Raw genomic sequence first — 12,382 nt, forward strand, 5'->3', positions numbered from 1 at the left:
TTTGTTATCCAGCCATGACTTCTTCACAGCATGTAATTCTTCTGAAAAGGCTGTTCTATCACTGTCATCATGGACATGGCTGAACCCCCACTACACTAATAATAACATAAGTTACTACAAGATCTCACTTTTAGCATCTCAGGAGGTTATCTCTCTCAATTAAAGAGCAAGAGTTAGGTGGGGAAAAAAAATACACAGAAACAAGGATCAATGTGATCAGTGTGTCTTTTCCCTGGATTTTATGTTTTTCATTTGTGCAAATAATCCAGAAAAGCCCATGTCTGGGAACTGAGTTTGTTTATTTATTAAATAAATATTAAATCAGTGACAGCTTTGAAAGAAGGTTACAAACAAAATCAAGCTCTCATTTGTAACTCGCTGGCGCCTTGCACTTTGAATCCATTTCCAAGAAGGCTGCATCCACTCTCTTTTTCCTTCACTTGACACCTTGCAGGCACAGGGAGATAGAAACTGTGACCATCAGCATCAGTTCCCTCAGAGACGTAACCGGGTGGGTCTTTGTAAGAGGCCAAGCATCTAACAAAGCCCTTTGGTGTGTAGCTGGTAGCATAGGTGGTTTTAGCATCTAGCAGAGTGTGATGCTTTGGGCGTGACCAGCCAGGTTTGCAGCTTTTCGTAACTGTGGGCAGATGAGCCACATAATGGCTCTGAAAGGTAGTCAAGCAATCCATTGGTTTTGCTGGGAAGGTCAGCTCTGGAGCATGAGTGATAGGCTTTAGTCTCTCACACAGCCAAGGCTTATAGTCTTCCTTCATTACAGAAGAGTTATTGAATGGTTCAGTACTTTTTTTAAGCAGGGCCAAAGGCTGACACATCTTGGCTGGTTTGCTATTTGGGTGCTTGTAATGTGTCTGAGTAGTGGTCTGAAGGTCCATTTTCTCCAGAGGAGGAAGATATACATCAGGTTTTTTGGTGAATACAGGAGGCTGTGGCCAAGTTTGGTATTTTTCCTGAAACTCAGTTGTAGAGGAAAATGGAACATCATGGAGAGGCTTCGGCTGGTATGGTTTTGCCAGCTTGGCTGGCTGACCAGGCAGCCCCATGTAAGAAACTTTGTGGGTAGTGAGGCCATCAAATGGGACTTCACTGGCCTTGTATTTCTTATATTTATGGACATACGGCTTCTCCAGAGGATGTGGAATATAATTCACTCTATAATTGGTTATATTTTCAGAGGGAGCCTTATTTTTCTGGACTCGATTCAGAGGCTTGCAGCTTTGAGTGGAAACTGGCCCCCTGTAGAGATAATCATCCTGGACAGTGGTTCTGTGGTCAAATTTTTCTTCTGATGGGCGAAACCTGTCTGGTCTGATCTGTTCTGTCTTTGGTTCATTCCATAGCACATAGTCATCTGAAACATAAGAGGAATCCTATCTAAGCACTTCTAAGTTCTTCAGTGAGTTTAGGCATATATACTGTATTATGTTTTGACTATTACATTTTCTACTGTAATAAACGTGTTGATGTTGCAATGATTGACAAATCCTATTAAAAGAGCTGCTGTAGAACATATTATACAGTAATGCGCTAAACACTGGAAATGCTTAGCATCTATACAGAAAATGGAATAAAAATAATCCTGTATTCACCCATACCTCCAGAGATGGTGAAATACAATATGGGAATATTATTACATTCTCAGTCTTGCAGAGAGAATTTCTGCAGTGACTGGCTGCGTGCTGTCCTCATGCTCAGTCAAACAGAAATCATGAAAGTGGAGTATGATGGCACTGAGTTCAACCTCTTATCTTCCTGCAGCTATGTTTTGGCTGGCTCAGAGCACAGACAGAGCACGCCTGTGTCCGCAGAAGGCTTTATAGGTGTCTCCAACAGTATCTCTGCGGCAAGCAGGACCAGATGTCCACCATTCCGGTCTAAAGGACAAGTTGCAGAGCTACCCTTCCTCTTTGTACCTTCTCATTTATGGATGACCAGATTTCTCAACGCCAAAGATGTGATGCTGCCCACTGTTTGCTGAGTTCAGGGGTTTGCAGCTCATATTTGTGTCAGCAAGATGTGCTGTGTGGCATCTCCTTGGCTTTTGGCTTTGCTCTCTGTGTTACTCCTGCTGTTAGTACAAGCAGGAACCGAGAAGGAGCTTGTAACTCTGTCTCCAATTCTTCCTTATTAGAAAAACTGTGCTGGAATTTGCAGACCTAGTCTATGCTGATCTGAAGCATTGAATCTATCACTGAGATAGTCCATACTCCGTAAATCTGTCTATCCAAATAAGAAAACATTTTAGGTGGCATTTTTATAAACATTCATACCTTACTTCCTCGGCAGGATACCAAGAAAAAAAACAAGGCACTGAGACTTAAAAAGATTTGCACTCAGTCACACTAAAAATCTATTGCAAAGCTGCCTAACTCTCTGACCAATGCTGCAGCCATAAGACCATCATTTTTTCCCTTCCTAGTAATCTCGTGCGAAGTCCTCTAGAGAGCTTTATGGTTACTGGTGGGAAGTTGAGATTAAATAGTCTTGGAGCTAACCCAATTTTTTTTTAAATTTTCCCTCCTTTCAAACCACATTGAGAGTCATGAGGCAAATAAGCTTCCAGCTGACTCTGCACAGGAAGGAAGTAAATGTGTAAATGATGCAATTAGGCATCAGGACATTTGAGATCTCCAATCCAGAGTTACTCTTTTTGAATGGCAGTGGCTATTGTACTGCACGAACACAATTACACAAAGGACTTGTTCATTACAACGTGAAGTTGACCAGAAAATAGTAACTTTCTGCCCCAACTAGGTGTCCATTTAAAGTCCTTCTTGTTCAAATCCAGCTGCTCTGCCCTGGACCTAGAGGGGCAGCAGCAGCCAGATGTGCCGTACTGCTCCCCGCCAGCACCCTGGCCCCTGGGTACAGAGCTGCCCTCATGTCACTCATTAGCGTAATCAGACAAGAATATGAGCCTGACCGTGCGCACCAGCACAGACATTCGTTTGCTGCCATTGGTGGCACTGAAGCCCAGGCTCTGTGCCCTGACAGTGCTGGGCGTGTTTAAATGCCCCGGGTGCTCCTGTTTCTCTGGGGGAATAGGAGATGTGGGGTGCTGACCTTGTGCCCGTGCTGAGGGTACATAATTTTCCTGGAGACATGGCCCAGGAACCACGAGCATATGCGGACATGTGTCATTACAGGGAATGTATTAATAAAGTGTTAAAAAGTGAGAAGCTGATGAGATTCAGCCCATCTCTAAGCAAGGGCTTTTTCAGAGATCTGACATTTCAGGTGCCAGCCAAGAGTTACCAAAAAACTTCTTAGGTTCTCCCATCATCTTTGCTGGAGTCTGTGCATTTTGGATATTACCACAGCTTTTTCAAAATATTCTAAATATGACAAGCAAGCCCACCTGTCTTCAATTTTTAAAATTTACAAGCTCGAGCTTTACACATTCGGAGACCTCATAGACATCATGAATTTATTTCACTTAGCAAAAGCCAGCAGTGCTACTATTCCTTCAAAATATGTTACAATTTTATTGTAACGTTAATTCTTCTCCCATAGATATTAACAGTTTCCCATGTAGCGCAATCTTGAAAACATTAGGGGGTACAGGAGGGAACAGAGGATATGAACCATATGTTATTGGAGGGTTAGGCTCATCTCAATGTAACCAGGCAAGACAAAACTAAAACTAGATTAGTACCTGCAGATGGATAGAAACAGCTATGTGTGTAGCTTGGAGGAGATGAGAATTTTGAAACCTTAAGTTGCAAAGTTGTCATGTGCACCAGCATCATCTTAAACCTACAGTGTCATTTGGGGTATGGTGTGTTTAGTGTGAAGGAGTATGACAACACAGCAGGAAAGGTAATTTAATACTAATGCAGCACTGTTTCATAAGCTGCTTAAATATTTGAATTAGGACAATTAATTGAATAGCATGTTTCAAACTTTCACACTTGAGTAGTGATCAATGATCTGTCAATGCTTAGAGAACAGCACAATGAAAACTTGTAATTTTTGTGAACCTGGGCCTTTAAAAGGAAATTCATTCAGTATGCAACTTGATCTTCAAGAGGGTTTGTATGAAGATTTTGATTTGCAGTGTTTTGAAAAATACTGCAAATTATAACCAAATGTGGCTGCAATATATTTTATTAGAGCTCTGGAGTAACAGTTAAGGTGCTGACCTAAACACTGATAAAAGACGAAGATATAAATCTGCTTCGGATACGGAGAAGTTAAGGATATCTAAACACAGAAGGAAAGATCCTCTGCTTCTGCAAAGCAGCCCTTTTTTATTGGCTTCACTGAAGCTATTCCAATGAATACCATCTGGTGACATTGCCTATGCAGAACAAAGTGTTCAAAATTGTGTAAATGTGGGTATTTTGCACCTGTGGGTCATAGACTTCATGACTCAAGTCATTCTAAATGGACAGTATTTCCTATGTGCTTAATGTAAAAATTCCAGTTTATGCCATTGCAAACATCCAGCTGCACTGAAGTCTGATTTTCAGTCATTTCAGCCTGGTAATCTTAACACTGCATTCACCTACCTTTTATTTCCTTACTTCCTTTTTGATTTTGAATTTTAAGAAAAAAATTGTTTCTGTACATTGGGACAAATCTCAATGCCAGCACCAATCATAAGCTTTCATATTTGCACAACATAACAAAAATAAAATAAAATCATTAAAGCAATTTTAAGAAATACACAAATGCTAGCTATCTGCCTGTCAATGTTAGCTAGCTGGAAGGTGTGCCAAGGCAAAATCCTCTGCTTTTCTACTTATGACTTACTACAAAAACTAGCACAATTACTGTAACTCTGTGACTGGAAGTTTTCTCCCAGAACATGCAGAAGTGAATTCCCGCTGGTGGAGAGGAGTGAACAAAGCCCCAACAAAAACAAACCACCTGCACCAAGTTATTGCTACTGAGAAATGAAGGCATAGTTAGATGCACAGTTCACCTGTTCAACCAGGACCAGAACTTAAGTGCTTTGGACGCTTGTGTGGAACTTCTGTGTGTCTGTAATTCCCATATATGTCTCTGGCACATCCACAAATTGACTCTGCAGCACACACAAAAAGGGTCCCGTGCTTCATGACCCAGCAAATTCTACATATTTTAGATGTATCCGATCCACTGAATGCGTGGACCAGCCCTGCCATACACCAAGATTATGTTCAGTATACCCTAAAGATGATGCAGCTGGACCAACTTGCAGGAGTCCACATGGCCCTGCTTCTACCTAGGATGCCCGTAGACATGCCAAGGAGGTGAATTCAGACAGATCCCAATGCTACCATGAAGGCAGGGCTGTATTCCCAACGATTTGTTTCTATGTGGTTCCTGCACAGCTTGTTGGCATACATAGACAGAAGGAATAACAACAGCACACTGTTGTGATCTGTCTTATTAAAAAAATGAAGATACTGGTGAAGTACTGAAAGAAGCTGCAAGGCAAGGGCACATACCTTCATAAGTGGTTCTTGTATCCATCTTGACACTGGGTATGCATCTCATCACAGAGGGGATGCATGGAGGTACTTGACATGTAGGGTAGAAGTTATAATCTTGTTTATAAGTGGTGGTCAAATCCATAGGCTTGTCACTCTCGACATGCTTTTCAGGTGGTTTAAGTTGCAGTGGCAACACTTCATGAGCGATGTAATCTCTCCTGTGAAGAATAATTTTCTTTATGTCTTTTAAGGAAAAAATTATGTTCTGTTTTCTGGACACACAAAGAAATTAACACTTCCCCTTCTTTCCACAGTCTAAGAAAGTCTGGACAAGATACAAGCAGTTAATGAAGAACACAAGCCTTTTACACTTGTAAATCTGGACTCTAAAAAAAGAACTGAGGCAGCTCTGAACAACCTCAGGCAGGCCAGGTTCCCCCTTCCCTCCATCCAGCGAGCTTAATGGCCTTACACAAAGCTATCTCTGTTCTACGGTGGAGCTATACCACCAGACATAACTCCTTTTAAAAGCCCAATAATTATAGCTATCCGGTATGTATGAGAAACATGAGAGAGGCAACAATAGCCTTCCCAGACAACACCCCGTCCAGCAGTCCAGCCCAGGATGGGGAGATAAAGTATCAGGTATAGGGGTAAAACCAGAAATTCAGAAGTAAAAAAAAAAAAAAAAAATCAAGAGGTACTTACCTAGATGTCATGCATGTTGTAGCCCCTTGGCATACTTTTGTTAGCAATTTAAAGCCAATGACTTTTTTTAAGAAAGGTCAAGAAAAGACAAGCAAGAATACAACAGGCACGCACCATCCTCACTAACAGGGAAAGCTCAGTAACAGAAAGGGTCTTTTCCAGAATACTCAGTACACTGCCTAATCCCATGTTTGAAACAGCCGAGCCTGTACCAGAGGCAAGTAGCATCACAGGCGGGCAATTCACCAGTGTGATCAATGGTTTTCTGACAGTGTGAGTACCTCCTTCCCACTGATTGTTGTGATATAACAGAACCTGCAGCAAAGATTACAGAGGAGAGCCTGATCTGCTGATAAATCAGTGGCAACCTGCATCCAAGGCCCCATGAAAAATGGTACTGCCTGCAACTCCCGGACTTTATTTTATTTATGACTTTGTCATACTGCTGTTGCAGTATGACACCTAACACTCAGTGAAGTGTTATTAGAGAAGACTGCTGACAACCCCATGTTTGCTGGCCTCACAGTCCCTGCAGTTATTCTCACACACTCCATTAATTCATTGTCTCTTGAGTTTAGCCACATAGAACCAGAGCTTTTAGCAGCCCTCTTACAGGTTGTGGCACTTTTCCACTAGGCCCTGGCACTTTCACGCTGGGTGTATTTTCTTACCAGTGTTGCCCAAAGGACAGCAAGACTTGCAATTTGATAGGTAACTGTTCAGGCTCTGTGTTTTCTCCTCTTAACAAGGATAGGGAAGTTTTACATATCTGATTGAGTGCATGCTCTGAAGAAGCAAATATAAGTAGTTTCTGTGCTTTCTTACTAGTCCGCTTTTCAAAAGTTGTACTAAACTCCAGGGGTAGCAGTTACTGTGGCAATCACTACCCTTGTCTGAGCAAGGACAGTTTTGCTGATTGAACGAGAAGTTTCTAAGGACTCCTGGACAGACCTTGCATGGTGGCTGACTCTCCTTGTCTGCCTTATAAGGACAGCAGTGAGCCCAGGATTTAGTTATAGGCAGATGCAAAGATGTCTAGCTGCTTAATCTCGTGCTGGAGATGGAAGTGAAGTCTGCTCTTTGAAACCCTCTGGTCCTTTTGGTTATTACTGAAAACTCACACGTGTACAGAGGCATCACAAATATGAGCAAGTTGGGCATTTCAGGCTTCATCAGCCACATTTGTGATTTAAATTGATGACTCTTTAAAAGGCATAGGTAGGGGAAGGAGTTGGTAGAGCTTCCATGTCAGGATGAGGACAAATGGGCTCTGTTAGCTGTTAAGACTTTACTAATAGCCATTGGCATCTCCTAGGTCTCTAATTCTGTTCAGCAAAGGCAAGTGTTGTTGCTTATGACTATGCCTGTGATGATAAAGGAAGTAAACATCAGGATCAGGCAGCAGCCACTGTTTGAGGAAAGAGAAGCTCTCAGATTCATATTGAAGGATTAAATTAGAATTTTTTTGTGAGTGTCTTCTCTACCAGAAGCAAGGAAGAGCCTCAGAAGCTGCTTCCATCAGGTAGATGGGCACAGTGCAAGTGTGAGGACTTCTGCAGAACACCAACACTACGCAACACCATAGCTGAGAAGCAGAAACAGCCCATCAGTCCACAGTGACTACCTTGAGGAAAACACCTACAACCCTTTCCAGTCATCAAGCTCTACCACATTCACACCTCCTTGGAAACTAGTAATCAGTGTACAAAGTGCCACACAAAACACAGAACAAAAGAAAAATACTCCTCCAATATCATCCATACTTTTCCAGGTAACATTTCTGCTGAAGGCATTTCCCAGAAGCCTTCCCAAAACAGAAAGTGAACAATAGCCAAGACCATGACTCTTCTATGGCCCATGTATTCTCTGATCAGACCACATTTCAACCTCCAGAAAGTGCAAGAAAAATAGCGGCTTGCTTCCACTACAACAACTGGCCTCAGACCTTCATCCTTCCTTCACAGAGCCTTCTTGAGTGTTTGTACAACTGCAACGTTGTTCAAGCTCCCCTTGTGAAAACCAATAATTTTTCTTCTCTCCATTACCTGTCTCTCACACACACATTATCCAAGCCACAGTCCTCACTCTCTTTCACTATTTTTCATACTTTGTAGTTGAGATGCCTTCCATGGGTATCTGCGCCATCTTGTCTGCTTCCTTTTTCTTAAATGGGCCTCTAGGAAGAGTTGTGGGATAAAGTGGGTATCTGTCCATGTACTCTGACAGCATGCATGGCTTCTCATTCTTCTCATAGGGCCTGGTGGGCTGGTGTGGACAACGGTGACCTCTGCAAGGAAAAAAAAACAGCAGAGAAGGTAGTGACTGACAGGTAGCTGATTAATAACACCTCATTGTATACATTGGCTGCAAATTGCAACTACAAAATAGTGGATAAGTGAGCATTGCAATGACTGCTACAGCCTTGATTACTTAAAGTGCAAAAGCATAACCTTCACAAAGCAAGGGTGGTTTCTGTCTACTACTACAGCCTGTAGTCAAAAAAGTCCACGATACCAACAAAAACAGCCTAAGAAAAGCAAGTTCACCCAGATGAACTAAAAAGACAAATTAATCTGAGATACAGCCAAGTGCACCATATAGTACTGGACTGGAAACTATATTTAATGTCCCTTTTGTTCCATCTCTCATAAGTTTATTATCTACTTTGCCCACATATTGAGCTCACTTTTGTGGACAAGTGAGCAGGAGGGTAACAGTTCAGGAGTCTCCATACACTCCCACTTGGGCCGCACTGCTCTGCCCATCTGTCCTTCCAAAAGCAATTCAGTGTGCGTACTGCAAGACCTCTCCATAATGTGCACCAAAACAAGGACAGTGAGAACAAACTGATTTTCTGAGGAAACTCGCTCCTGACTGAACCTAAAATATCACCATGGATTGTCCATTACTGATTACCTCCTTCTTTCCACATTAGAATCAGGCCAGAGCAGGGTGGGCAAGGTTCATCTTGTCAAAAAGAGACTTGGGATCCCACCCGCAGATTTCTTCCCAGAGACAAAACGTTTTATGGCCCTCTGGGGACATAACTTCATAGATCATTCCTGCCCAAGTCAGTGTGTTCCCTGCTGGATGCATGTTTTCCAATGCTATGTCTGGTCCAGAGCTGAATTACTCATTTGTAAGGGGTTCTATACTTAACAAAGTCCCCATTAAATGTTGAGCAATCTAGGATCAATAGATGTCTGATTACCTAAATTTATACAGATAATCTCTGGTGACCTTGCTGGAATGTATTTCATGACAAAAACCTTCCAACACAGGCTGTCCTTATGTTAGCTTTTCACTGTAAAACTGCACTCAGACCGGAGTGGGGGAAATAGCTATACTATCTAGTTCATCATGGTAGTCTGCATTCGGTGCAGACACGGGCCAGCAGTAGCATTTTGCAAATACGGAATGGCTGATCAGGAACTAATTAATGACACTTCATTAATACCACCAGTTAGTATTGCATCACAGCTCAGCTGCACGCACAGGGTCTGGAGGGGTGTGGCCTGGAGCAGAGGCTTTGTGGAGCTCCAGCCTGCACCAGGCAGACCCTCTGCTGCAGACATGGTGTCAAGCATCCTCAGGGACATTTATAGAATCATGGAGACATAGAATGGCTACAGTTGGAGAGGACCTTGAAGATCATCAAGTTCCAACCCCCCTGCCATGGGCAGGGACACTTTCCACTAGACCAAGTTGCTCAAAGCCTCATCCAGCCTGGTCTTGAGCACCTCCAGGGATGGGGCATCCACAGCTTCCCTGGGCAACCTGTTCCAGTGCCTCATCACCCTCATAGTGAAAAATTTCTTCCTAACATCTAGTCTAAATCTACCCTCTTTCAGCTTGTACCCATTACCCCTTGTCCTATCACTACGCTCCCTGATAAAGAGTGCCTCCCCATCTCTCCTGTAGCCCCCTTCAGGTACTGGAAGGCTGCTATTAAGTCTCCTCGGAGCCTTCTCTTCTCCAGGCTGAACAACCCCAAATCTCTCAGCCTGTCCTCATAGGGGAGGTGCTTCAGCCCTCTGACCATCTTCGTAGCTCTCCTCAGGACTCTCACCAACAGGTCCATGTCTTTTTTATGTTGGGGGCCCCACATCTGAACACAGCACTCCAGGTGGGGTCTCGCCAGAGCAGAGTAGGGGGAGAGAGTCACCTCCATGGTTGTTTCTGGGCTGCAGGCACACATATCTGTATGCCAGAACTATCCTCAGAATCAGTGCAGAAACCTATTTCTGCATACACGACCCTTCAACTGCCATTAAAAACACTAAAAAATTATGACCTGGCCTTCTGAATGCTGGAGAAAAGCCTAGCACCAAAGCAGAAGCAAACATCCTTATTTTCAAGAAGGGTAAGAAGGAAGACCCTCGTAATTACAGGCTTGTCAGTTTCACTTCAGTGACAGATAAAATTATGGAGAAGGTTATTCTGGGAGTAATTCAAAAACACTTGGGAGACAACACAGTCATTGGTCATAGTCAACATGGGTTCACAAGGGGAAAGTCTTCTATATCTAACTTCCTTTTATCATGAGGTCACCCATCTACTTGACAAAAGGAACCAGCAGGTATGAATTTTTTGGATCTTAGCAAAATTTTTGATACTTTCTCTCACAATATCCTTTTGGACAAAATGTCCAGCACACAGCTAAACAAGACCATGATATGATGGGTGAACAATTGGCTGATGGGTCAGACTCAAAGAGTTACAGTAAATGGGGTCACATCAGGCTGGTGGTCAGTCACCAGTGGGGTTCCCCAGGGCTCAATTTTAGGACCAGGGCTCTTCAATGTTTTTATAAATGATCTAGATGTAGCAGTCGAATGTACATTAAGCAAGTCTGCCAATAATACTCAATTAGGAGGAGTGTAGACTACCTCCAGGGTAGAAAGGCCTTACAGAGGGATCTAGATAGACTAGAGACCTGGGCAATCATCAAGCATATGAAATTTCATAAGTGCAAGTGCAGGATTCTGCACCTGGGAGAGGGTAATCCTGGTTACAAACTGCAGGATGAGAGACTGCAGAGCAGCCCTACGGAAAGAAATCTGGGGGTCTGGGTTGATGGCAACTTGAACATGAGTAAACAGTGTGCCCTGGCAGCCAGAAGGGCCAACCATGTCCTGGGGTGCATCAAGCACGGTATCACCAGCCAGTTGAGGGAGGTGATCATCCCATTCTGCACTGCACTGGTGCAGCCCCATCTCCAGTTGTGTGCAGTTGTGGGCGCCTCAGTACAAGATGGACATCAGACTATTAGAGTGTGTCCAGAGGAGAGCAACCAAGATGGAGAAGGGCCTTGAGGGCAAGACTTAGGAGTAGCTGAGGTCACTTGGCTTGTTCAGCTTGGAGAAGAGAAGGCAGAGGGGTGCCCTCATGGCAGTCTATAACTTTCTCAAGGAGGGCAGTGAAGGAGAAGGTCCTGACCAGTGACAAGACACAAGGAAATGGAATTAAGCTGCATGGGAAGTTCAGATTGGACATTAGGAAAAGGTTCTATTACCTAGACAGTGGAAGGTCACTGGAACAGCCTCCCCAGGGAAGAGGTCACAGCCTCAAGCTTGCAAGGCTCCAAGGATCACCTGGATGACGCTCTTAGTTTAGTTTTAGTCAGTCCTGTGAGGAGCAGAGAGTTGGGTTCAATGATCCTCATAGGTTCCTTCCAATTTAAGAGGTTCTGTGATCCTACGATTTCATGGAGTTCTCTATCATGGTGGTAGCCTGAGTCCCTTCCCTCTGCTCACACATCCCATTCTTTCCTCTCTCACTGCAACCTTCTTCAGAAAGAAGAAATTCTCTGCCCTGCAATCTCTGATTCCTACCAGAATCTCACCCATTTTTTCAAACCCCGTGGGCCACAAGCATTTCCACAAGCCTGGCCTGGAGCTGGTGGAAATCTGTAAGGTGGGTGGGATGGAGATCCAACCCAACAGTTTGCTCCCTTTGCCTATGGCCTTGTTTTTCCTTCAGATTTGTTACTGCTTTCACATGCTTTGTAAACTCGGATGATTCACAGCTGTGGGATGCTGTATAATCTGTAAACATATGGTCCACAACCCAGTGTCCTCAAATTCAAGTAAGACTTAGAATATTTATTTTTTGTAAAATAACTCCACCAATTAATTTCTGTGCTATAAAAAGTGGAAACTGATTACCATTGATTTAAGGGCAAAACAGTAATTTTGTTTAAAAGACAGCTGAAGATGACTTTAACAACTGCT

At 43.3% G+C, this 12,382-nt stretch overlaps 1 protein-coding gene across 1 annotated transcript; it reads right to left on the reverse strand.

Annotated features, from left to right (window-relative positions):
- Positions 1-356: 356 nt before the first annotated feature.
- Positions 357-8,420, reverse strand: FAM154A (family with sequence similarity 154, member A). The gene is made up of 3 exons (XM_010073153.1): positions 8,257-8,420; positions 5,457-5,659; positions 357-1,372 (listed from the first exon to the last, which is right to left on the reverse strand). The coding sequence occupies exons 1-3, from the start codon at positions 8,376-8,378 to the stop codon at positions 357-359; spliced, it is 1,341 nt and encodes a 446-aa protein (XP_010071455.1). The 5' UTR covers positions 8,379-8,420.
- Positions 8,421-12,382: the final 3,962 nt, after the last annotated feature.

The sequence above is a fragment of the Pterocles gutturalis genome, unplaced genomic scaffold (assembly GCF_000699245.1).
Source record: "Pterocles gutturalis isolate BGI_N339 unplaced genomic scaffold, ASM69924v1 scaffold5127, whole genome shotgun sequence".
Classification (NCBI taxonomy): Eukaryota; Metazoa; Chordata; class Aves; order Pterocliformes; family Pteroclidae; genus Pterocles; species Pterocles gutturalis.

What these genes read in the sequence shown, in the direction of transcription:
- FAM154A (XM_010073153.1), bottom strand. Translation starts at nt 8,378, where the DNA reads ATGCTGTCAGAGTACATGGACAGATACCCACTTTATCCCACAACTCTT. An exon ending in GAAGGCATCTCAACTACAAA is followed by an intron (nt 5,660 to 8,256) that starts GTATGAAAAATA and finishes TATTCTTCACAG; the next exon opens with GAGAGATTACATCGCTCATG. An exon ending in TACAAGAACCACTTATGAAG is followed by an intron (nt 1,373 to 5,456) that starts GTATGTGCCCTT and finishes CTTATGTTTCAG; the next exon opens with ATGACTATGTGCTATGGAAT.